The 26484-nt window shown below is 44.5% G+C and overlaps 1 protein-coding gene across 1 annotated transcript; it reads left to right on the top strand.

Annotated features, from left to right (window-relative positions):
• The first annotated feature begins 117 nt into the window (after positions 1 to 117).
• On the top strand, positions 118 to 22310 carry LOC119647108 (WD repeat-containing protein on Y chromosome-like). Its single transcript, XM_038047886.1, has 10 exons — positions 118 to 694; positions 813 to 924; positions 3669 to 4000; positions 4064 to 4261; positions 4342 to 5054; positions 10846 to 11083; positions 11234 to 11534; positions 20818 to 21016; positions 21304 to 21504; positions 21567 to 22310. The coding sequence occupies exons 1-10, from the start codon at positions 254 to 256 to the stop codon at positions 22060 to 22062; spliced, it is 3231 nt and encodes a 1076-aa protein (XP_037903814.1). The 5' UTR covers positions 118 to 253; the 3' UTR covers positions 22063 to 22310.
• Positions 22311 to 26484: the final 4174 nt, after the last annotated feature.

Below are 26484 nucleotides of genomic sequence, written 5' to 3'. Positions count from 1 at the left end.
AAATAAAAGCAAACACTTGAACAATTTTCAATAACTGAGAATCAAGCCCTTTCAAAAGATGATAAAATATAAAATGATCCAAGCAAACCTCCAAAAAAAACAACACATCAGTTTTTAATTTTTGCATTTCCATGGCATATATTTTCGAGATTTTTTATTGATCATATCGACACCCAATATCGAATCACAAATACTTAAAATTTCCAAATATATACGTATTTAGCAAAGTTGTTTCGCAGTTCACATTCTCAAAATGAACCCGCTGCCGGAGAATGGCCTACAGGCTCTCAATGCGTACCGATCCCAAGTATCGCTTGCGCCAATCCTGTCGGAGTCCCAGACAAGACTCCACGAATGGCTCACGTACGATGAAATCGAAGAGCTTCGACTTATCTTCAAGAATGCGCCCGAACAGAAATTCGACTACAACGAATTCCGTCAGCTACTCTTGAAGTTTAATATCTATTTGAGCAATGATGACTATGATACGTTGTTTGCAAAAATCAACACGAACCGTGATTCGCATATTGATTGGGATGAATTCATATCACATTTGATTCTTGGTTTTCGTGAGGATGATCCATACAACCAGAAGGAGGCTCTGATCAATCCAATTTCACTTACACCGGAAATCAAGAAGTCGGGACATCGCCATCCGATTGTAAATATTAAACGTGTGTCAACCATGTTGCCGGTGAGCTTTGAATTTCCAAGTCATATCATTTCTAAATTGTGCAATTCGATCATCATGATAATGCTGGACTCAACTATTGTTTATAAGATATATGCCTAGATCCCCATATTTTTTCTAGGATCGAACTGTAAAGAAAGGTACTGGCGGTTATATCACAGTCAGCAAGGAGGGAACCGTTAATTTCTGGTCAGGAGACTTGGAAATCCAAAGAAGCGGAGTCTCTAAAAACCGTAAGTAAAATCATCAAATCATTGATAGCTTTGGTATAGATTTTGTACGCGAAGAAATTAGTATCTCAACACATTTGTTACATCGAGCAGAATTTCTTCAACTTCCATATCACAATCGCACAGCAAGGGACGGTTATAGCATGCAAATCAATAAGGTACTGATTGGCACCTGCAACCTACTATATTCTTATCCAGAGTGTTTTGTTTGTCTGACACGCATACATATTTAATTAACCCGAAACGATCCGTATGCAAATTGAGAGTGCCTATAAAAGTAATTTGTCAGGTTGCGACCAGGTTGATGTATTAAATTTAAACAGATAACTGAACTAGGCGCCATCGGTGATGGCACAATTAATGCGCCGAGCCACATCCAGTTCGGTGCCACCGTCGGTAGAAACCGCGCTTTCTAGATATACAAATTGATCGATGCCTTCGATGCATTAATTCAAATCGGGAGGGTGCGATGACTCGTCAGAGTGAGATCCTTGGTTTTGTTGGTGTTTATCTTCAGTCCAATTCTACTTGCCTCGCTTTCCAGAGCCTTATGACGCCTTTCCGGGATATGGCAGGCGGCCTGTATAGCATCCGAGAAAGGAACATTTTTGATGGCAGCTCAACGCTCGTCGATATTCTGCCGTTAGATCAGCAAGATAGCTCTCCCACTGCCAAGCAACAACTGATTGGAAGTCGATGCTGAACTTAGAGAGCCGCAGCTTACCAACCCTGTTGGGGAAGTGGCGGACGCAACACGTAAGTGTCACGCAAATCCGGAAGACAACTCCTAAATCTGATCGCAAAATGTTCGTTCTGATTGTTCGTACGGCGTCGGCCAGTTGAAACTTAACTGACCTTATGACAGGCCTTGCGCCACCAATAACGCGGCGGCCGAAGTTGCAGTTGCACCCATCACATACCCGAGCAAGGTGTTGCCAGATTTCACCTTGAGATTCAGATCACAATGTCACCTTCAGGAAGCTTTCCCTGGACCGCGTTTAATTGTTCGTAGAAAGTATCAATCTGCACTATATTGGAGGTCTCCGTTGATGCGCAGCATTGTAAAATTGTCATGCTCCTTGATTTGGACCTAAATCTTGCAATTAGTAGCCCGTCAGAGTTCCCCCATCTCGCTTCGCTTAGACCCAGAATGTCCAGTTTAAATCGCTGGAATGCCTTGTCAAATTGAAAAAAGCGAGCATTCTAAAGAGCCTCGCTACAGTTGTCAAAGAAGGTGCCCATATTCCAGAAACCAATCATAGTCCATTTTCGATAGCCAAAAGTCGTGTGCGTGCGGTCAGTCCCTATCCGAAGCATTGTTGATGTTTCGATAACAATAAAGTTTCAAAATTTGCAGGTTGCGACAAGCAGGGAAGACTGAGTGTATTCCTAAGCCCCAATTCACAAAGCATGAAAGGCATTAATTTTCTATTCTCGTTAATTCGCTTCTAAGTTGCGGAAATCAGCTCCTTCCGGAAGTGGCCAACGATCTCATTTGTACCGGAGAGAAAAGCTCTTTTGGAGACCCAACGCTCATCAGTATTCAGTGTTCAAAATGTCGCTCAGTCAGGAAGATCATTTTTCTACAGCCAAATGAAAGAGGGTCCCGAAAGCGGGATATATTGATATACGTTGTCGATCAGTTGGGGCCCAACTGCTCTTAGAGGAGGCTACGTGCTTGAAAAATGTGCCACCAATAACAAGGCAGTAGAAAGCTTCAACCCCCTCACCACTACCATTGCCGGTTTTCACAACCGTGTTTCCTCAACACATATTCAAGCAAGATGTTATCAGTCCCTTCCTTGGGGTTAATATCACCCAACACTGTACTATTGAGATGTTGATCACCCTGAATTGGAAACTTGTGGTTAACATTTTATCTGACATCGGTTCTCGGTGCATAGCGGATGCGATAAGCAATAATTCAACATTGGATTCAGCCTTAATTCACGCAGGCTTGCCAGCTTACAAAAATATAGCATGCAAAAAGGAAAGATTCCTACCGTTGAATCTTAGGAGCAAGTTGACGAAAGCAAAAGGATTTACCATAGTCGTTTTGGAGACATAAGGAATTTTGAGAATTGCATATAATTAGTCCATAAACCGCTGTCTTTTTTAGTGGCCTTTTACAACAAGCGTCTCAACTAAGCTTCCCGGGTTAGTAGCAAATACAATTAGTCGAGATGGAGTTGCCCAACCTATTCCCTTACACGTAAAGGTGGTACAAAGCTAATCAGACTGTAGCGACTCTTTCCTCCTCTCTCCCGAACGGGCTAGGGACCGTCAATGACGGCTTCGCTACTCATAAATTCCTATTATTAGGCACGGTGCCATGGGCACGGTTCTCCGCGTCCTTTATTATCGTATCTTTACTAGGATATGTATTTTCACTGGGAACATTTATATAACTTCTCTCTGTTGTTACCAGGCGATTTCAGTGTTACTTCCCGGGGAGCCAGAGTTCGATTCATTGCTAGACATATATGCTTCTATCTTCCGTTGATGCTGATCCATAGTTCTTGCAGTGATTTACTTGGTTTTGAAATCCTTCTTGCTCCACAGCTTAATAGTCAAGTGCGGGAAAATAACTATTTCAGAACAGTTTGTCTCTGGGGTAGTCTGCTGCACGAGCATGCGTAAGTTAGGTCGCAAATAGCTTAGCGCTTTCGCTAACCCAATATTTTTACCTAATTCAATTTATTGAAGCATTTTTCGGTTAAATCCAATAAACCCTTCTATAATTTCAGCATATTTCAAGGTGGCACAAACTTGTATTTTGGCGGTTTCATCTTTGCCCGACGTACGAATTGTTTGCACAGCATCATCTGAGCGTGATCTTCGTTTCTACGACACAACCGCTATCAATTTCCACCTTCGAATTATCATTAACAGTCTCCCATGGGCAGTTAATTGCACGCATTACCACTTCCAAAAATCAATCCAACAAACATGCAAACTTGTCCTGGGCGATTTTGGAGGAAACGTTCGCTTGATAGAGTTCTATCCGGAGTTGAGAGGACCCTTCCAAAATAAACCGGGAACGGCGTTGATTGAAATGTCGTGGGCAGACTTGTTGAGGGTAAATTAAAATTTTGGAGACAGAACGCAATATATAATGTATGATGTCTTACTGCTTCTTCAGGGGCGTCTTCCACAAATGAGAGTCCGGGAATATCTGAATATTCATATCGACGTTGTGCGTGAAGTGAGATATTCAGAATACCTGAATAGTATCTTTTCAGTGGCCGAAGGTCGGTCGAGTGCAATATCCTTGTGCCCAGCAATGGCTTCTATTGATTTGGGTGCAAAGAAATCTATTTACAAGTTTTACACAGCAAAGGTAAGTTTTTGAAAGCCCAAAGGATTTAGGTTCCAGCTTTTTAATTCCAATGGGTAAAATCGGTCTATTTCCATTTACAGGGTATAACAACATTCTCCTTGGATGACGACAATTTGATTGTAGCAACTGGCGGTCCTGAATGCTTGGTTCGCCTTTGGAATCCATTGGTTCCACAAAAGCCTATTGGTATCCTTTCTGGCCATCATGCAGGCATAGTATTTGTCTTCCTGCAAAGCGACGAACGGAAAGTTTATAGCATTGATCATCACAAGGTCATAAAAGTATGGGATGTGAACGAGCAGTCTCTCCTTCAAACCTTCATTGGATTGCAACAGCTAATACCACGTCGAGTACCCTTTGTGTGCTATTACAACACGGAAAATCACGAGCTTTTGATAGGAACACGAAAACTTATCTCCATAAAATGTTGCCCTTTGCTGAGGATGGATTCAACCGATGGCGAAACGCATGCTGGGCCTGTTTCAGTTGTTCTTTACAATACTTTGTTTAAAAGTGTCGTAACGTGCGGACTGGATAGTTTTGTCATAATATGGGATCCCTGGACTGGAAAACGGTTGACCTTAATTAAAAATGCTCACGTGCGGGTTTTGCATGGGAAGAGTCTACGTGTAGAAATTACTTCGGCGTGTTTTGACCCAATGCAACAGCTTCTGCTGACTGGAGCAAGGGATGGGAGTCTAAAAGTTTGGAACTTCAATAGTGGGATTTGCATGAGAAATTTATCCATAGAGGCCATGTGTGAGGTGACAACCGTATTTTGGATAAGAAACCGGTAAGGCTACTCCCTGAGATAATTTTCTAGCGAAACATTTGAAGGGATAAAATTAACTCTAAATATTCAAATCCCGCTTCCATTAAACCTTTGTATTGTCACATTAATAAGAGTTGACGGACTGCACTGATTTACCTGGTGAACTGTGTTAATTTTTAACCTTATTTTGCAACCTTCTATACAAACTATGTATATTGAAGGTGGGAACTGGGTGTGAATGGGATGATGGGAGATAGGGAAGAAGGAATAAGGAGGAACTTCTAAAATAAGTGACACAAATTTTCTCTAGTAATTAGTTGAAATAATTTCATGATCGTGCCAAAACAAACTGAGCTAAACGTTTCGGCCCTATTCTGTGTGTTTACACGTTTTGGTCTGTTTCAAATGCTTTTTAACTACACAGAACTTTATAGGAGTCGATCGCTGCTGCTTCTGGGAATAACAATGGCCGCTTTACAATTCTTAGCTACTTATTGAGAGATATAGTCGATTCCCTTTTTCCAGATCTTTTCACTTTGTATCTGGCATTAAGTGTTCTCCCAGATGCCTCGACTTACTTTACGCAAGTGCCGGGCACTGTCCTAGGACGTGTATAGAGGTTTCGTCCTCCTCCTCACAAAACCTGCAGGCAGTGTCCGTAGATATCCCTAGCTTCCCTAGGTGATAGTTTAACTGACAATGACCAGTGAGAATTGCCAATATGATTCGGAGGTTCTTTTTGGTGAGGTTTAAGCAATCCTCTGTGCACATGGGTTCCCCAATAAGCACCCTGGACTGTTTCATTGGTAAGCCTGCCCAGTATAGTTCCCACAACCGTTCCTCTTCATTACTTAATGTCATAGCCATGAAACCGTTTCCGATTCCACAGAAGGCTGGCCCGTGTAAAGGCGCCCCCTGCTCCTTTCTTGGCTAGTTCGTCTGCTGCCTCATTACCTTCCAACCCAACATGGCCTGGAACCCAAAGTATCCAAACCTAGTTGGAAGAGCCAAGCATATTCAGTCTCTCAACGCATTCCCATACCAGTTTAGAGTTCACCTGGTTGGACCTAAGCGCTTAAATCGCTGCTTGGCTCGGTGAGAATAGCAATGTTCTGTCCCCTGTAGTTCCTTTGGAGGTTACTATGTCTATGTCGTATATTTCCGCCTGGAATATGCTAGTGTACCTACCCATTGGCTCCAGTTACATTTTCCTTGGACCAGTGACACCGGCACCCGCTCCCTCAGCTGTGAGGGCAGTCAGTCAGGTTTAAGCCGTATGTCCCAGCTACGCGCTTCCAGTTTGCCTTGTTACTCCAACGTGTTTCAAACTTCTTATCAAAGTGAAACCTCGTTGTCATGTTATCCCTTGGTATCAGAAATTCGGGATACCGCCTAGAAAGAATATCAATCTTCCTTCGGTTTAGGCAGCCCCCCCACCTCACTGATACTCCCGGCCATCCTGAATATTGCCCTCCTTGTCTGCTTCTGTATGGAGAGGGGTTAATATCAGAAGGATCTCCAGGGATGCCGTTGGGCATGTCCTCATTGCTCGACTGATACACACGTCTTTGGAGTTTGTGTAATTCCCTGGATTGTATACGGAGTTTGGTTCTTTCTGACCGGATTACCTCTCCATAGGTAATCATTGGTCTTACTATTACAGTATATATCAAAAGTCGCATCTTCGGGATGCAACTTCATTTTTTTCCTGCTATGGACCTACAAGTGGCTTTCCGACAAATGTTTCCGACATGTGTCTTCCAGTGTAATTTTTGATCTAGCGTAATTCCCAATTCCTCTCAGGTGATCAAGTTTACGTCTCCTAGTGAATGGTACTATGATGATTTTGGCTGGATTGGTCCACGGTCCCATCTTCCTCCACCAAGTGCTAGTAACCCTTGGTCCAGTTTGGATTCTATCACATAGGGTGCCGTCATATTTGCCCCAACAGAATAAAACAATGTCGTTCACGTAACCCTGGATCTGTATTCCAGTGTTTGTTAGCATGTCCAGGAGTTCGTCCACTACCATACTCCACATAAGCGGCGATAGTACCCCGCCCTGAGGACAACCTTGAGTAGTATTCATGACAATAGAATTTGCACCTGTCGGTACTTCTATTTCCGTACTCCCTAGCATCTCTCTCTGTCCATCCAGGAAGCCACGGTATTTCCCACTCCCTTGCGGCTTAGGGCCTTCCTTCAGGTAGAGCGGATACCATTTAGCTCCTGTGCCACTGAGACCTGTCTCCTTCCTGACGCCTGATATATTTATCTCAGATGCGCTTTTGCTAATCCCTGCTTTTTGAGCAGTGGCGTTTGTTAGTTGTTGTCCACGCAGTATACCAATGTTGACCTTGGATCTACTGCTTCACGTCCCAACTTCTCCCTTCTTGGGTGTAATCACCTGACTCTCAGTATTTCGGAGATGTGCCTCCGCTGGATTAACTAGTTTGTATGCGGTACGGGTTCCCGCTTTATTGGTTGTAGTTTTTCTATTTTTATTACTGGTACTCATTTGATTCCCGAGAGTATGAGAGTTACGAGGTCCGCCGTGCCATAGCCCCCCCCCCTCACACGGTAAACTATCCAATGGGCACGGTTTGCATGACATCCTGGATTGGGGAGGTGTTTTCGGCTCCCCAGTCTATATCCGTAGCGTTTTGTTAATAGTAGGGTCACCTCGTACAGGGTGTGTCTATTACCACTCACTAATGCTCTTGGCAGACGAGAGACTTGACCCCTGAAAAGCCAGGCATCGCCCTAGAGGAGGGACAGCTCACCATCAGAGAGAGATAGGTTGGCCTCAGGGAGCTATATTCCGCGTCAGTCTATCCTGCAGTGCAGCGCTTGACCCTTACTCCGATAATATAATAATAACTTGAATTAGTATCATCGACGTGACAAAAACTCGCAACCCTAACCGTCATTAAAACTATTGCAAATGTCGGATATCCTACCAATGCTTGTAAGTGCAAAAACTGACTCAAAAAGCAGATGCCCTTCGAGCGGTATTCATATATCTGGAATTGTACTACTGATTGCGATTGAATATATACTTTGCAATGCGAATGAGGGCGTCGACCATCGGTATGGTGCAGACAATAGGAGAAGGTCAGCATTTAGGAGAGCCTTCAACGTAACGAAGAAATGAAGTTTATACAAATCAATGAGGCTATAGACGAAAGTACTTGGCATTTACATCTTTAGCCTGTATGCTCCTTTTAGAGCACAATACGGAGAATGGTGCCCCGGCTCCAACTGCAAGAAGCTGAAAACTCAAAATTGTAACCACCAATTTTAATTTTTAAGCTATGAGCAGTTGGACTACAAGAAAGTATGTACCTTGCAAAGAAGCTGAAAAGCACAACTGACCTGCTTGTATTTTCTTCTAGTGGCGGTGTTCGTCCCCCGTAGAAAGTCGTCCACAATAACACATAAAGCAGCATTGAATATCTTCAGTATATATGATGTCACCTGCTTGCTACCTTGTCACAATCCCAACAGATGCTGGATTTCGTCTAATCCTCCACTATACGCTAGGACCATCCTCGGGAAATGTCAAATTTCTTCAATTTCCCGAGCCAGTGACTTATAGTTTACCTTTTTCTTCACGTATTTCCATCCAACGTTCCTATTATAGTAACATCGTTAATATACGCGAAGCGACTCGTCTTGTCAACTTACAACGCTTCAGGCTTATTGTAGAGAATATGGCGATCAGTTAAAATTTGTGGGTCGCAATACGAGTAAATGTCGCAAACAGAATTATCGGATTGACAACATGTCAGGCCGCCAACTGTTTCCATGGCCACTGAATGCAGCAACAGAGGCAAATTCACAACGGCGTTCCGATGTGCCGCCACATATGTATGGTTGCCCTTCAACCCTTACTGGGGTATAGCGCACTTACACATCATCGCTCGCGGTTACCTGAAATGCGCTTCAGCTCGCCCACGACTTCCACTCGTCGGCCATCTTGGGAAAGTGGATTCCACTACATGGCATAGCTCCCAATGTAATTTTCGCCCCTCCTTAATGTGTGACTTATCTGCTGTCACTTCCGTCTTTCTAACACATCGCATACTAGTGCCAAGACTATGCGCCGACTAAGTTCTTCGTTAGAGATAGTGTCAGGCTAGCCCACTCGGATGATACGACCCAGACAAGTATTGTCGAAAGATTGGAGCTTTTGAGTAACAGTGGAGTTCACTTTCCATGCGCTACTTCCATATAGCAACACAGAGAGAACACTAGCACTTAATCTTAGTGTTGAGATAACTGTATTTCCACATTTTAGACAGCGCAGCGCTGTTAATGCGTTGGCCGACATCCAGTTCGGTGCCACCGAGAGAAGAAACCACGCTTCCTAGATATATGTACAAATTGGTCGATGTCTTCGATGCTCTCCCCAATAATGCAGATAGGGGGAGTGCGGTGGCCCGTCAAACTGCCAACATAGATTTTTTGAAATAATTCAGACTTGATTTTGATATTTATTATGCTTGCAAAAACCGATATTTCGGGAACTACTTGTTCTCTCCATCAGTACTAACAAGTCTGATCTTAAATGCGTTTCATTAAGCTTTCGTAGACGTTCTTACCTGTTTTCGTACTTTCAGATTATCGGTGCTTATTTTATGGCCGCATTCCACCATATGCTTAGCCACCGTCGATTTTGTGGGTTGTGGAAGCTCTTTCTTGTTGCCATATACAGTTCTGAAATCATCGCGATCTGCGGCATCATCCTCCTGATACGCACATCCAGAAGACAACTGCTGATCGCGAAATGATCGACCTGATTGCTCGTACGACGTCGGTCAGTTGAGGCCCAACTGATTTTATGGCAAGCTCTGTACTCGAACAATGTCCCACCAATAACTTTCCAGATTTCCACCATCTCACTTCGCTTAGGCCTAGAATGTCCAGCTTACACCGCTGGAATTTCAGCTTAAGTTGGAAAAAGCAAGCATTCAGAGAAAGCTCGCTACTGAGCGTGCACACATCCCAGAAACCAATCATTGTCCGTTTTCGATAGCCAAAGGAGGTCGTTGCCGTGAGATCCTATCTGAGGCGTTGTTGATATCTCGGTAGCAATAAAGTTTCAAAATTTGCAGGTTACTAACCCATTTGAACTGAAGATTTAACGCAAACAACTCAGGTTGAATCGTCTTCCTTTTTGCCCCCAATAGGTTAACTCATCTAAAGGCCCAAAACATATCATGATCTACTCTCTGCTTAGGGAGGAGGAGTTTGGACATTTTCCAGTCAAGTCTAGTAAACCACACAGAAAATTGGAAAAATTGGAAATTGACGCGGAATAAATTCCCTAATAAGTGGGATTAAGGAGGGGTTTAAGATCATAAGATGCAGGAGTAGTGTGCATCCCACAGTCGTTAGCCTCTGGGATAACTTCATGTAGGAGGGAGATTCTCCCTCTCCCGTCTATCGATGGGTCTGCTTCATTGTATAACACATTTTACTCTAATCAACGTAACGTGTAACGACTATATTGGTGCTTAGAAGCCTTTTTTTCGGAAGTGTAGACAAGTTTGATTTGCGGCGATTAGCTGAGCAATTGTCAAAATTGAGGGTTACCGGTAAAGGTCAAAATGTTAGCCCAGAAGCTTGTCTTTGCATGGCATCCGCGGTTCGGTCATATAACTACGGTTCTTTAACCCAGCAAATAGCCTCTCGGGCGTCCAAGACGTTCATCGTCCAAGATACGAAGGATGGCATAGGGCTGTAAAAATTCGATAATTTCTATTTGACTATCCAGTTCGTCTTCTCATTTCTTTTTACAATTTCTGCAGAATACTGGCAATTGGTTGGAACCGACATGTAACCGAATTTGCCGATATTGAAGGACAAGAATATAGTGACGGAAAAAATTGGGAAACTTTACATGATGAAGATGTTTTATGTGCTGCAATCAGGGAACCAGAGGTCTTAGCCACTGGAAGCTATTCCGGTTCAGTAATACTTTGGAAACTGGAAACAGGTCAGCCGTATCGACAATATAATGTCGCCCATCCAACACAATTTATTAAGGTAAATGTGATGTGTTGAATGGTCAGTTTAAAGGGAAGGATATACACCAATAGGGGTGTAAACATTTTATTTTCCTAATGTAGCCGAATTGGGGTATCATTATTTGAAATCACTGCATGCCTGTACTAATATCTACTTTCCATATTCTAGATTGTTTTTGGCAAACAAACAAAACCTCTTCCGAAAATAGATGCTAAAAAAGAAGCAGAAAAGTCACGCTATCCTAAATTTGAAAAACGTCGAGAATCGATTGAGGATACCCGCCCGTATACTGGTAGCAGTGCTGGCTTACCAAAGTCCCGTGCAGTGGGTCAATTTTCATCATATGTTGGTGCTCCTAGGTATCGTCGATTATCTGTAATACAAATGCCTATTCGTTCTGCTATAATGCGACCGTTATCCATCCAATCGATGATATTTCTTAAAACAAGACCAGCTTCAAAGGAGCACGGTAAGTAGAGTTTAGTATCTCCTTGCTTTCGTTTTTGTCTCGAGGTCCTAATTTTGAGAAGTTTCAGTGAATCCTGATATTCTAAGTGAACCTGTTTTAACTCTGGGGTGATCTAAAGTAGGTCGGTTGTATTATAGAATAAGGATACGTTAGTAATATAAGCTCGGCTAACTATCAAAACTATCTTGTCTGGGGTAAACCGCATTGACTTAGACTGTGATAATTAGAAATAGTAAGTTAAACCAGGAGAAACTCAAGCGTCAATTTAGTGTGCGACATTTTCAAATCTGATTTACAAAGCTATATGAATATTTTACAGTTGATCGTCAAAGGCTACAATGAATGTTCTAGTGATGTGACGCCTTTTACGAAACACCGCTCTCTTTTGGTTGCAATTGTCGGCCATTGGTTCCTGGAATGATAATCCCTTTATATACCTTTATAATCCTCAATCTAATGTAAAGTCTTCTGGACATCTTTTGAAAGGGAATTTTTTGCAATGAAAGGTGTTTATCATTTCGGATCTTTTCTATGACTCTTTAGGGATGTTATTTACGGTGTCCCGTCCATGTTTCACTGCCAATACCCGGTCAAGTCTAGTCAACACTATTATCCAAGCTTGGGTATACTGAACTTTGAGCTATACCATACATTCCGGGTATTCGCTCTTCTCGAGTGGACCGTATGAGTTTCTGCTGTCGGAAAGTGAAAGGATCAGTAGTTGAAGCACGATCTTCGGTTGATCTAGACAGTCATGGGGACTGACAAGGAATAATAATAATAATAATCGTTGGCACAACAATCCATATTGGATCAGGGCCTTGAAGTGTGTTAGAGCACTTCATTCAAGACCGTGACGGTACACTACAGTACACTGTAGGAGGCAATGTGGTCAGCATTACGCTCGCCCGAGATTATTACCCTGATTTGACTCAGATACTCATTCACAGCTGAGTCGACTGGTATCCGACGTCAAATCACGATACAAATCCCACTGCCGCCAGCGAGATTTGAACCGCGACTTCCGTACGACAGCCTTGTGCTCTAACCACTCAGCTATCTGGACACAAGGACAAAGAAGAAAATCCGATATGATGTCAAGCTTACTCGGCAAAGTCAGACGGTCTTATCTCGAAAAAATTTCACCTTTAACTATTTTATAGAGCTAACGCCAAAAAAAATGTAAAAGTCAGAATCCATTCTGTTTCAGGCTAATTATTAACGCATCTTTGAAAACACCCAATTCAGTGACCTAATGGTATTTGGTTCCATTGCGGCAGCGTCCTTCGTGGACTTTAGGTACACCTTTCATCAGAAGACGTTGCCCTTTACAGAGACCTCATAGTCAGATGTGCGTGTTAACAGAAGGGAAGGAAGTTTTCATAATCAAAATTTTATCAGATGCAATTCAGAGTCCGTCTAGTCATAAACCATTGTCAAGCGAACACACTAATCATGTCGTTCCTGGGATTAGTCCATCGAAATCTGTATCAACTAAGAAGGGCACTAAAGACGTCTTTGTCTTTCCATTACGGGACGACGAGTTCGTCTGTCAAAGTTATATTACCAGCAAGTTGAAGTCTAAACACTGCGAAGAATTAATTTAAGAAAAGTCCCTGCTGTGCACCTTTTTACTTAAGTACGACTTTAGCCATTGAAGGACAGCTAGTACATCAAGGACTTTTTCCAGAAGTTGTCCAAGGATTTCAGCAAAGGCATTAAAATTCTTGCGATTTGAAAATAATCTAGATATTGTCGACAAATGAAGAAGTTTACGAATTGGCCAGTCACTCTCAAATGATCTATCAGAAAACTCTGTTGAACACTGATAGGCAAAAAGGATCAAAGCAATCATCGCCGCGACAACAACAATACAAACTATAGCCTGAAACACCAAACTACATCTTTAAGCTCTTCAACTAGGAAGGGACAAATGGAATGAGAGAGAAAACGCTGGTCGAGCAGCGAAAAAGCAAAATAATAGGAATTTCAAAATTTCAACTCTTTGGCCTTGTTCTAATGGAAGAGCATTGTAATTGGGAAACTCGAAATTAATCAGAAGACTGAAGATTAGGAACGTGAAGACAATTTTCTGGAGGCTTGGACAAAGGCTAGTATAGATCCCAGGGCGAAACATGGATTGGTACCCACGATGGAGCATAAAACCCGGGAAATGCCTGCTGAGCCAACACCAACAGCTCTACTACCAAACCCTATCCCCACCTCCACGTGGTGACCGCTGGGAACTCTTTCTTAACGAAAAGCTGCAGACGGAGAAGGATGAAGACGAGTCTCCCGCGCCTAAAAACGGGACAAATTGTATTAACTGGTCCTCCAGGTTGGGGGTTGGGTAGGGCTGACAACCCTACATGGAAAACAACTTGTTACGAAGCCACAACAGGAGGCTCGGACTGGATGTATTACACAACGAAGAACCCGACAGCGACAAAGGAAGAACGATTTGCGCATTTTCTCATGGAACGTGCGCTCCCTGTACAGAGATGATACCCTGTCCCAATATAGGGCTAATGTAACAGCGTTACAGGAGATGCGTTGGACATATTATAGTGGCCATCCAGTAAACCATGTGCTCGGAGTAGGTTTCTTAGTCAGCCAAAAAATGAAACCTGCTGTTACCGGCTTTGAAAACATAAGCCAACGGCTATGCACTCTGCGCTTGCGAGGCAAATTTAGATATATAAGTCTCATCAACGTTCATGCCCCTACAGAGGAGACTGCAGAGTCGGAGAAGGATACCTTCTACGAGGCAGTAGAACGAACCCTCGAAGCCTGTCCCAGATACGATATTAAAATGGGGATTTTAGTAACCAAGTAGGGAAGGAGCCCGTATTCACGCGATACGTTGGCTCCCATAGCTTACACCAAAATACAAATGATAACGGACTGCGGATTATTCAATTAGCAGCGTCACACGAAACGACTTTCAACTAAATTGACTACATGTTGATCGAACGCCGCCACCTCTCAGCCTTGATGAATGTCAGAACATATAAGGGGGGGCCAATATAGACTCGGATCACTATCTCGTTGGCATTGTGCTCCGAGCTGAATAACAACACCACTCAGAATCCCCTCTGACAATCAGGTGAAAGTTAACACTGAAGCCATCCACAACACAGCCCTCCGCGACACCTATAAGTGGGAAATAGATGCCGCAATAACCGCAGTCAGCAGAGATCCTGGAGATGAAGCATCAACAACATCACAACGACCTGAAGAACGTTATCATTGATACGACCACAAACATACTTCGCCTCAACCGCAAAAGGAGTCGGAGCGGCTGGTTTGGCGATGAATGTAAGCTAGCAACGGAACGGAAGAATGCCGCATACTGAGTAATGTTGCATTTTCAAAGAACGCGGGCACGCGCAGAGACTTTTCACGGGCTCCGTCGAGCGGAGAAGCGACTCCACACACGGAAAAAGGAAGCCTGGGGGAACCAACAAGTCTGTGAACTAGAAAAGTACAGGAAGCAACCGCACCAGGCGCGGAAGTTTTACCAACAAATTAACAGGATGAAGCCTTATACATCTCGATGCTCATCTTGCCGAGACAAAGAGGGAAAGACGACGGACAAATACTGCCACCACAAAGTATAGAAGAAACAGTCCGTGCAATTCATCGGCTTAAAAATCATAAATCGCCATGAGCCGATGAAATTACAGCCGAATTGGTTAAATATGGGGGCGACCAGTTACACCAAGTGGTTCATCAACTTGTGCTCAAGGTATGGGACAGCGAATCAATGCCTAACGATTGGCAACGAGGCATTATCCGTCTCATACATAAAAAGGGAGATGTTACACAGTGTAGCAATTATAGAGGCAACACGTTGCTGAGTACCATATATAAGATATTCTCCGCTATCTTGCTAGGGCGGATAGCCCCATACGCGCAGAACATCATTGATGAAGGCAAGACAAAGTATATGGTGGCAACGTCAACACCGAAAACCAACCAACAACATCAAACCGCACTGGTCAAACGGGAAGAATAAAGATAGCAGAATACAACTTTGAGACCGTTGATAATTTCTCTTATCTAGGGTCGAAAATCACAACCGATAACAGCTGCGATGATGAAATCCGCACTCGGTTGTTGTCAGCCAACAAAGCCTATTTCAGCTTACAAAACTATTCCGCTCGAAACGTCTCACCATAGGGTCAAAGCTCTTACTGTACAAGACAATGATCTTGTCAGCCCTCATGTATTCCTCGGAGACTTGGGTTCTTAGCAAGAAGAATTGTGAACTCTTGGCCGTGTTTGAGAGAAGAATCCTCCGAAGAATTTTTGGCCCCCTACATGAGGATGGACAATTCCGTAGCCTATGAGCGATACCATCACCGTTAAGTTGTTACGGTCACTTAATCCGTATGGATGAGGATGATCCAGCCCGAAAAGTCTATAAGGGCAATATCTATGGTAGAAAAATAGAAAAAGAAGACGAGGCAGACCCTGCCTAAGATGGAGCGATGGCGTGGGTCAGGACGCTAGACAGCTTTTAAAGATATCTAATTCGTGAACCTCGGCGCAAAACCGGGATGTCTACAGTTTTATTAAGGCAGGCCTAAACCGGATACCGGTTGTTGCGCCGTTGGGGATGGTGGAATCGAGGGTAACAGGGCTTGCAGCCTTAATTGAGGCTTATATACAGCCTTAATTGAGACTTATATACATCCAAATGCTTAAACCGACGTTCCGTGAACTGGATAGAGGGGGACTCAGGCTATACCCACCTGGTTGCAAATAATTTGAGTTGTTTCTCTTAAATCAGTCTCGTCACAACAGAAGCCAACCTCTTACGTAAAGCCAAGTGTTGAAAATTAAAAAAATAGGAATACTAGGTGTATTCTATTGCGACTTTATCTACATCGAAATCCTATTAGTCAGACCACCTTCCTGAATGATTCAAGGAAGAAAACTAATCGATATAGATCATTTCTCTAGCTTTATACTCTGTGTCTTGATGGTCGATGGATATGGCTATCGGATATTAATACGTGAGAAAGTGTGGCAATAAGGGCCAACACAGAGCAGCAGATTGGAACAACCTGAACTCAAATTGTAACACATCTACAGAAAGCCACAACTTGATGCCTCAGTGAGTCCTGAATGTACTTTATACCAAATATGTATACGGGCACATTTACGTGCATTCTTTTTGAATTTATTTTTCCCGCGGAAGGCTAGGTAGGTAGTTATGAGTGGCCGCTCCGAGGTGCCCAATTAGCGCTGTGGGGCACCGATTTGATGCCACAAACTCCTAAGACCGTGACTGCTGTTATGAGAGCAGGGAGGCAGAGTCCAGCCGGCTCGGATCTTCAGAGCATTCACAAAAGAAAGCAGCTCTCCTACCCTGCAGCTAGAAGTCTCTCTGAGGCCCCCAATGAATGGTTTACCCAGTATCCTAAAGCTAAGCAATGGCAGAGAAAGTTTGTGAGGGTCCCCGCCCCCTTCTCCGCAGCTTTGACAATGTGAATTGTAGGGTATGCCGAGCCTGGCGGCATGATCTTCTATGCGCTAGTGTCCCGTACAGACCGCCGTAATCTTGAATGCATTTGCCCGCGTCTGACACAGGAGCTCTCGTGACCCCCAAATCCTTCTTGAATTGGTACAGCTGGTAAGCCTTCGCCATTTGAGGCCAGCGGCTGCTAGGTAGTGCAAGTAGACTGCACCCTTGACAGCCGTCAGCGAGATATCGACTGTACCCGCCGAAGGGCTGTCAAGAACAGAGCCCCGCCTGGCCAGTTCGTCAGCACGCTTATTCCCCTCTATGTTCCTATGCCCGGGAACCCAGAGAAGGGTGATCTTGACCATGCCGCCCAGCCGGTTGAACGCGACTCTGCACTGCTCTACCAGCCTGGAAGATGTCGTCGCTGAGTACAAGACCTTGATGGCCGCTTTGCTGCCGGCCAGAATGGCTATGTTCCGCTTGGGGCTCGGATCACGCTCCACGCCATGGACAGATTTCCAGATTCGTCAGTACTTCCGCTAGGAATACACTATCGAAACCAGACCATACGACTCAGATACACTGTGTGTATTCGAGAAAACCGTCGCGTCGACTTCGCAAACCATCTTTGATCGATCGGTAAAGAATACTGTGTCATAACCTCGCAACACACCGCCGGTCTTCCACTTTGCCCTGGTTGGAAATTCCACAGCAAGGTTTCTCGTGAAGTTCAGCTGGCGTGTGGCATAGTCCGTGGGGAATGCCCAGATTTCACGAGGTACTTTGTCTAGGATATAACTGGCTGTAGGACTTTGCTCCCCAGTATCCGGACTCACATAGTCTGACGGTACCGCATGCTACAACGATTTAATGTGGAGCGCTAGGGGGAGGAGATGCAGGACTACATTGAGCGCATCTACCGGGCAGGACTGCAGAGCCCCAGTAGCACCTGGACACGTGGTTCTTTGAATCCTATTCAGCTTCATTCTATTGTACTTTTTTCTCAAAGCCTGCCACCAATAGAGCTGTACATTAGGATCGGACGCACTACAGCGGTGTACATCCTGAGAACCATCCTCGGCCCCATTCTTTGCAAACATTCTCTTACAGGCATAGAAGGCTATACAGGCCTTCTTAAGCCGCAGTTCTATGTTCAATCTCCAATTTAGCTTAGGATCCAGGATTACACCCAGATGCTTTACATTAGAAGAAAGAACCAATCTTTGTTCATTCAGCCGTGGTAGGTGGAATTTAGGTATCCTTGTCTTGGTGGTGAATAACATCAGTTCCGTTTTGGTTGGATTTATTCCGAGGCCCACAGGCACACCCTTCGCAACGCTCCTTCCATAATGTCTCTCATAATTGACGGAAACATCCCTGACCCTAATATCACCAAGTCCTCGGCATAAGCCACCACCTTCACCCCGCTGCTGTCCAGTAAATTTCGTCCATCACTACTAGCGAGAGCACCAGCGAGATGGCGCCACCCTGGGGCGTGCCTCTGTTTATAGTTCTGGTCAAGTGATTGCTTCCCAGATCCGACTGGATGATCCTGGTACTTAGCATAGATATAATCCAATGCGTAAGATATCCCTCCAATCCAATACTGATCAAGGCTTCCTTGATGGCGTTGGTACTAACATTGTAGAAAGGTCCCTCTATATCCAAGAAGGCAGCTAGGATATATTGCTTGTACTGCAGGGACCGCTCAACCGTGCCAATTACCAAGTGGAGAGCGGTTTATATGGATTTTGAGGTAAGCATGCTGGGACTTGGAGAAAGGCGTTCTCTCCATAATCGTCTTCAAGTGGATGTCCAGGACGCGCTCTAGGGTTTTCAGCACTAAAGAGGTCAGACTAATTGGTCGAAAGACCTTCGCGAATTCATAGCCGCGCGTGCCCGCTTTCGGTATGAAAGCCACTTGTGAACGTCTCCAGGATTCTGATACGTATCCTAAAGAGATACAGCTCCGGTAAATCTCAACAAGCCATGTCACAACCCTTTTCTGCTGCTTTTGTAGCATGACTGACGGAGAAGCTGTTTACAGTTCAGCCGATCTTATTCTCGGTAACTACCGATTTGTTAGTCTCGGGGTGGCCGCAGACCCTCCAAACAAGGTTCTGACTCACAGTCCTTCTCGCTGGCGGAAAAGTGCGTTTCAGCCAGCAGCTCCAAGGTTTCACCAGAAGATTCCGTCCAAGAGCCTTTCGACTTTTTAAGAAAGGATGGCTTATGTTCTTTGGACAGAATCTGGCTGAGCCTCGAGGATTCGCTGGTGCTTTCGATGTTCTGACAGCAGATCAACCAAGACCGCCTCTTGGCAGTCTTGATGGCAAACATGTACTTCTTCAAGCAGTCTTTGTATGGTTGTCAATATTTATGCTTGTAGTAGATGTTAAAGATTTGTCTGGTTAGCTTCCTGACGGCGGCAGTGTCTTCTTGCTGTACTTAGTAGGCGACGAGACTTTAAAGGCGGTATCGAATGCCTTTTCCAGAGTCTCGACCTTTGACTCCTGTTCGTCTGTCATGCCAATCTTGTCAATTTTCGCACCGGAGAGTTTGTTCTTAATTACTTGACTAAACTTTCTCCACCATCTGCGAACGCCATACGTAAGTGGCTTGTGGCCACGTCGCTGAAGGGTTTCGCAGTTCATGGCTCGTCGGCTGGCTGTTACTGCGTACCTTTCTTCAGATATTCGAACTCTTGCCCACTCTGCCCCGCTTGTGATCTTGCTTGATCTAGTTTTGAGATCGATTGCTTCGTCTTCTGCTCGTCTGTCAGGCGTTTGCTGTTATATTCCTCCACAATTGCCTGGTATTTAGCGAGGTCTTTTTTATCCCGCTCGTTGACAGTACCGGCCTCTTTATTCTTAGCAATCTTGCTGAGAATATGCATGGCCTTCTGGTACTGGCAGGCCACCAATGGACCTTTGGTTCTTAGTCTGTTTCCGGTGACTGACGTTCTTGTCGGTCTTCACTTTTGAGGGATCCCCCGACGCCGAGAGTTTCGGGTTAGGAGTACTATGTCTGATACTCGCTACACCCAGCTTGACGGCAGTGGATTCCTGGCTGGAAACCACTAGTCCATCTGCCGCCTTGCTCCGGGAGGTCCCTGCGATTGTTTTCAGCCCGAAGGTGCTACGGCTGGCACCGAGTGTGCTGCCCTCGATGACTACTGTCTGCTGGCTGGATGCCACCAGCTCGTCCTCCGATGATGCGCCTGGCATCATCCTCTCTTCTATCATCGGTTTATTTATTTTTTAAATTGAGTCGATGTCTTGGTCCCACGAATAGTCTGGGAGAATGTCCACCCCGGCTAGCCCGGCCAGCAGGGTAAAGGTCTTATTTGAACCTCAAGATAACCAAAGTATTCAGAGTTCGCATACTAAAAACCAAGCTCCCCATTGGCCACGCAGCCCTCGCTGTATGCTGTTCCACCTTGGCTTGGGGTCCTATTAGCACCTTCTCGAGTGCAGGGAGGACGATCCCCGGTCAGACCTACTTGCCCCTAACACATGACCAGCAGACAAGCAGATCCTCGTAAGTTGGATGAGCCTACTCCCCGCCCGGCCTTACACAATCTTGGCCCGTCCGAGGACGGTTTCCAGCTGCCACCGCGAGGAGGTCGTGTGAGGATTTGTCGAATTATGCATAATTAGACCAGGCCGCCTACTTACTGATTTCACCTGCATGAAAACTGCTATTTAGTATTGTACAATGTAAATAACGAAATCTATACCATTTCTCTGTAGTTTGTTTACTTAATTATTGAGTAATAAACAATTGATTCACATTCATTTCATTTTGCAGGTACTCTCTTAGTAGCCCTTGAAGATGGCATAATACAAGTATATTCGCACCATAATTTGGGTGGTTTCATGGAGCAGTTTAGTGCCATTCACATGCCAGGCGATTGTATCGTAGCGATGGAAACTGATGAAAAGAATAGATACCTGTTCACTGCGACCGCATTTGGATATATTAAAACGTGGTTGATGACAAATTTCTGGTAAGAATTTGCTAACTTAGAAGGGTTGTTTGGTCGATTGTCCATGACACTGATATCTGGGATTACACATTCAGTTACATTAGAACAAGCTAATCGCAATGCTTTGGAGCAAGGGGGGATCTAATATAGACGGAGCTTCAAGGTTTTATTTACTCAGTATCGTGAATACAGTTCCTATAAGGGGTTAATGTTGTATGGGAATTTACGAGTTAGAGAATGTCCTTGTCCTTCTAAACAACAGGTTTGGGTCGATAAAGTTGAATGATAATCTGTTTCTGCTTTCCTAGCGTTCCTGAATCGGAACAAGTGCGAATTTGTATGCCCAAGCTAAGACTTCGATTTCCATTCTTGCTGCGAGACCGGTTTGATGGTCGGGCTAAGCGTTCAGCTAGGGGTCAAATATTCCCGATGCTTCTGAACAGTTACAAGGCACATCTGCGTCCAATATCTTCGTTACAATACATTGATCGGTCACATATCCTCATAAGGTAAGCTAGAAGTGGTGCCAAGTAACAATTGTATATTATAAGCCAGTTATTCCTATTTCTAGTGGAAGCAGTGATAACACAACACGACTTTGGTCACTGGGAGGACGTTATTTAGGCACACTCGGGACACCTCTAACGTGGCTGAAGCTATCGCCTTCAGAACCGGTACTTGAGACAGATAACTACCGCATGCCACCGGATATTGCTAAAGTGGCGAGCTCAACAACCCTAAAAGTTCTCACTGGCGCCAAACCGGAACGTTTCCTTCGAATTAAGACTACCCCAATTAAGGACACAGAAGAGGCGACAAATATGGCAACTGAACCTGAAGCCAAAGTGGTCTACGGAAAACCTCTGGCTGAACCCATCTTGGGAAAACACTTCAAGTTGCCTGTTCGCGGCCGACCACATTTGAAGCCGACATTGGACAAAACTCTGCCCTACATCCCAGTTTATGCACATTTGGACATACACAAGGCGAAACCAATCGAGCGACCGCCTACACCGGAGGCTCTAAAAAGAACGAGGGAATTGGATTTTTATGAGAACCCTAAATAATTTGGGCATTGGTATCAGAGTGTTCTAGGAGAGTAAAACTGTTTTTGTTTTTTTTCTCAGTTTTGTCTTGTTAATGCTGGAAGAACATGGACTCCAAGAAAATTTTATTGAAAACGAAAATCTAAAGTTGGACCGAGACTTTTCTAAAAAACTAAAATTCCCGGCAGTGAACAGTATTTATTACTTTTTAGAAATGTATTTTGTAAGCATGTAGTGGTGAAGTAAACATACATTACGTTAAAACCATATTTCAATCCTTATTTTTTTTAAAAACATAACAAATTAGTATAAGTGGGAGTGACGTGCGACAATCATGCTAAGATAAAGGTAAGTTCGGCATACCGGCCAAACGCGCCGAGGGTGTGCAGTGCATATAGCACAGTATCCAGCGAGGCAGTGTTTGTCATCGCGGCTATGATTCCTTTGGATCTTCTAGCGAATGAGGCACACTATCTCTACCGGAGGGGAGGACAAATTCGGCGGAAGTGACTGGGAGTTCCCATCTAACACAGTTCCTTATGGGATACGGTGGATACAGGAAGTCTTGCATCGCTTCCAATTGGATGAGTCCCCGGACTGTCCCGAATGCGCCGCTATACCCGAGGACCCGGAGCATGTTGTTCCATTGTCCGTTATTCGCGATCGAAAGAGGGAGGTTAAGCGAACTACGATATAGGAAAAGCTGGAACTTGGTCGAGTCCGGAGAGCCCTCCTCGCGGTGGAGGATACAAAGAATCATAGAGTAAATAAGCTGAAGCAACTATGATGTTTTTCCTCTCACCGTTTATCTGGTATTGTATAATGACCGTAGCTAAGTCCTGGGAACAATACTGTCTCAACATAGTTGCCTCGAATCGTCTTAATATCAGGACGCAAGCTTTCGGTCTTATGGATCTTTCGTCGTAGAAGATCCTAGCCCCCTTTACTGATCCAATGCAACAGATTCTGTTAAATAGAACCCACGGTTCTTGCACCAGAAAAGTGTAGGGGAAATCCTGTAGCTTTGTCATTCTCGCTGCCAACAGGTAGGAGGAAGCTTTGGCATGCTGCAGGTTGATTTCACCAATCTTTATGTTTTTCGACATAAACTTAGTCTATTGTGTTATGGAAAACAGTTATGATAGAAGCGTATGCGGCAGTCCGCGTGTGACGGGGTGTCCCCCCCACACAGTACCGCCAGAGACTCGATCCCCTCGTGATTGATTTTTCTGAGAAAAGCCGTACTTGGAAGTACCGCAGTTCCCATGTTCTCATCCATGAAACATCTCATCTCATGCGGCAGAGCATTCGTCTGTTTTCCACTTAGCACCTTAATTGGTTTGCCGTGTCCAGGTTGCATAGATTCGATCTCTCGAACTAGCATCAAGTCAGTTCCGTTCACGTCTCTGACCTGGCCTGTTCCTTGGAAGGTGTAGGAGAAGTTACTAGCAGGTAGGATTCACTCTGAAGTCCCTTCACCAGTGCGAGTCCCTTCACCCCCGTATGGGGATACGGGGGTTCCGCCCCTGTATGCACTATCCTCCGTGCGCAGCTCTATTGTGGGAGAGCGCACTGAAGATGCTGCAATTTGCTCTCTGTTGTGTGAGTCGAAGACCATCATTTTTCTTCGCTCTCAAAATGTTTTTCACGTAGTCACATCCAAAATAACTGAAGGACTTTTTACGCCAACCCTGCTAAGCCTGGAAATATTTCGAAGGGGCTGGAGATGCAATTCGTCGTTGACGTCACTCTATCGTAAATGAAGAAGCGAAGGTCGCTAAAACGTTATTCCCCCAACCATGGTGACGATCCACTTACTAATGGATAAAGAATTTCTGGTTAAATTAAATTAAATTTCGAATTATTTTAGATTGATGTTGCCGTATTTAAAAACAAACATCTTTTTCTTTAGCCTTTGTTCCGTTCACAAGCGGGGTCGGCTCGTCGTGATCGGTTTCGCCATTTGGTTCTATCAAATGCCTGATCTGAAAGCAATCGCAAGACTTAAATCCCCATCCACCGCATCAAGCCACCGTTGTTTCGGCCGACCTTTTAGTCGTTCACCATCGACTTCGTTGTTCAAGCCAATCTTGGCAAGTGCATTCTCTTTAGTGCGAATTACAAGAACATACCATCGATGACGCTTCTCTCACACTTTTTCCATGATCGGTGCAACCTCATATTGATCGTGGATATCTTCATTTCGGATGTAATCAAAACGTGTCGCCGCCACTAGTCCAACGCAACATCTTCATCTTCATTACCGCAAGACGCCTTCAGAGTTTTTTATAGTCGACCAACACTTAGAACCATAGAAAGTGACAGGACGGACGACATGGCGGTAAATTTGAGACGTTCGTTGATACGTCGGTCATAATGGAGGAATCATCAGTTGTGAAACGCCACTTCATCTAGGTTGCGTTAATGTGTGAAGCAATTTTATAACGCAGTTCTCCACTGGTTGATAGCATTGACCCGAGTCCTGGCAGATCACTGCCGCTGACAGTGATTGTGTATGTTTCATGAGGATCGCTCGTCAAAAACTCAGTTTTATTCAGATTCAATCTGAGACCGTGTTACACGAGACGATCATTCTATTTTTGGACAAGTTGCTCAGGATCTTTTTTGCTATTAGACGCTAGGAAAACATCATTTGAATAAAGCAGGGTATAGGGCTTTGGACGTTGGATATCCAGTGTGACAGTGTCCCTAACAAGAACTAAGAGGAGTGGAGAGAGGAGGCTTCCTTGATGAACACCAGCATAGATATGAAGTGGTTTTGATACACCCGCCACACTTCGAACTTACTTTTCGGATCCTGGTAGAGCAGTTGGACCCAGTGCACGAGTTCTTCCGATACTAAGTGTTGTCTTGTTATTGAGTTCGTGTGGCACACGGTCAAACGCTTTCTCCACATTCAGAAATGCAAATAAAGAGGGCGATGCTTCCTCCGGTGTTTCTCTATGAGTAACCGCGCAGCGCATATTGCGTCAGTAGTTCTGCGGTTCTTGACAAATCCGGCTTGATTCACGGTTATTTTAACGATTATCATTCTTTTTTCACATTGAAACTGTCGTACTTTCTTACCAGACAGATGGTGTTCTACCTTCCTGAGTAACTCCATTAAATAATTCTCTGAGCTACAGTATTGGGTCACAGTTTTTCGCTATCAAGAGCTCAGATGCGATGTCGCCAGGTGTTTACTCGACTTTAGTTGCGCTGACAGGTGGTCCAAATGTCGGCAATGATTGGGGAATTGGAGGATGAACAAGTTCTTCAGTTGAAATCTGTTAGAAATATTCTCGCCAGCTATCCGTCGCGGCTCGATGGTCGATAAGGAAAGTACCGCTCTTGTCATTAACGCAACAGAAGTGTTCGATATCCTGTGTGTGTTCACGTCGGCTTCAGACCAGTCGATACAGGTATCTCTCGCCATCCCAAGTATTCAGTTTATCGTAAAGATTTTTGTAATGGGCCGCACGGGTGACAGCGCTTTCTTTGCTTCCCGATTAGCATTCTTATAAATATGGCAACTAACGAACATTTTATCGTCGAGAAACTTGTGATAGAGGCGTTTCTTTTCACAGAACTTCATTTCAATATCATCATTCCAAAGCCAAGTATTTCGGTTGATGTACCGCTTACCTGGCTTGGTGACCCTGAGTATTGCAGAGGCGGCTTTGTGATCGTGTCTTTAATTTGGTTCCACGATTCGTAATGGTTGGTAATCGCGATTTCTTCTCGCGAAATGGCCTCCATTTAATGCGGGGCGGGCGAATTCGTTCCTCACGCTGTTCTATCGGTGGCTTGATTCGCAGGACGGCAATCAACGGTCGATGGTGAGATGCGATAGTCTCATAGGGAACGGCTTTGCAATCAGTGACGGTGGTAAAATATCGACGTTTTATGGGAATATAGTCGATTTACGTTTTACTATTCCCACTATTAAATGTGGGAAGATGAAACAATCGTTTGATGAACCATGTATGTAAGTGCAAATTCATGGGTGTCAGAAAAAACGATGCTCGCCACCCTCATTGTGTGCTTCAAACCCCTCTCCCCCATGGTACCTGTTATCGTCTGCCTTTTCAATCATAGTAACACACATAAGGCCGCAAGAGTTCCGCTTCGGTCGTGGTGCTGTTGGATTTTCCGCTCCGGTGTGTATCTAGGAGGATTCTTCGCTAGGCTCCTCGTACACGGTTCAAAGGGTACTATATTCTCGAAAATTCAAGTTAAATTTACCCAATGTCATACAAAGGCAACAATGTTGCGCTGTCCGTCAACCGAAATGGGCGATCGAGTAGTCTTGCGTCGGGGACCCCTGGAATTTGCTGGTACCATCGCATCTTTGCCGACAAGGCAAAGAAGTGTATCAGCTCGTGCACGTTCACAGCCAAAGAAACTAAACTCAGTGGAAGGTCCGGCGGCGACCACCTAGAA

Source organism: Hermetia illucens, chromosome 1 (assembly GCF_905115235.1).
Source record: "Hermetia illucens chromosome 1, iHerIll2.2.curated.20191125, whole genome shotgun sequence".
NCBI lineage: Eukaryota > Metazoa > Arthropoda > Insecta > Diptera > Stratiomyidae > Hermetia > Hermetia illucens.
The sequence above is the reverse complement of the archived record's forward strand: the minus strand, read 5'-3'. Positions and strand labels throughout refer to the sequence as shown.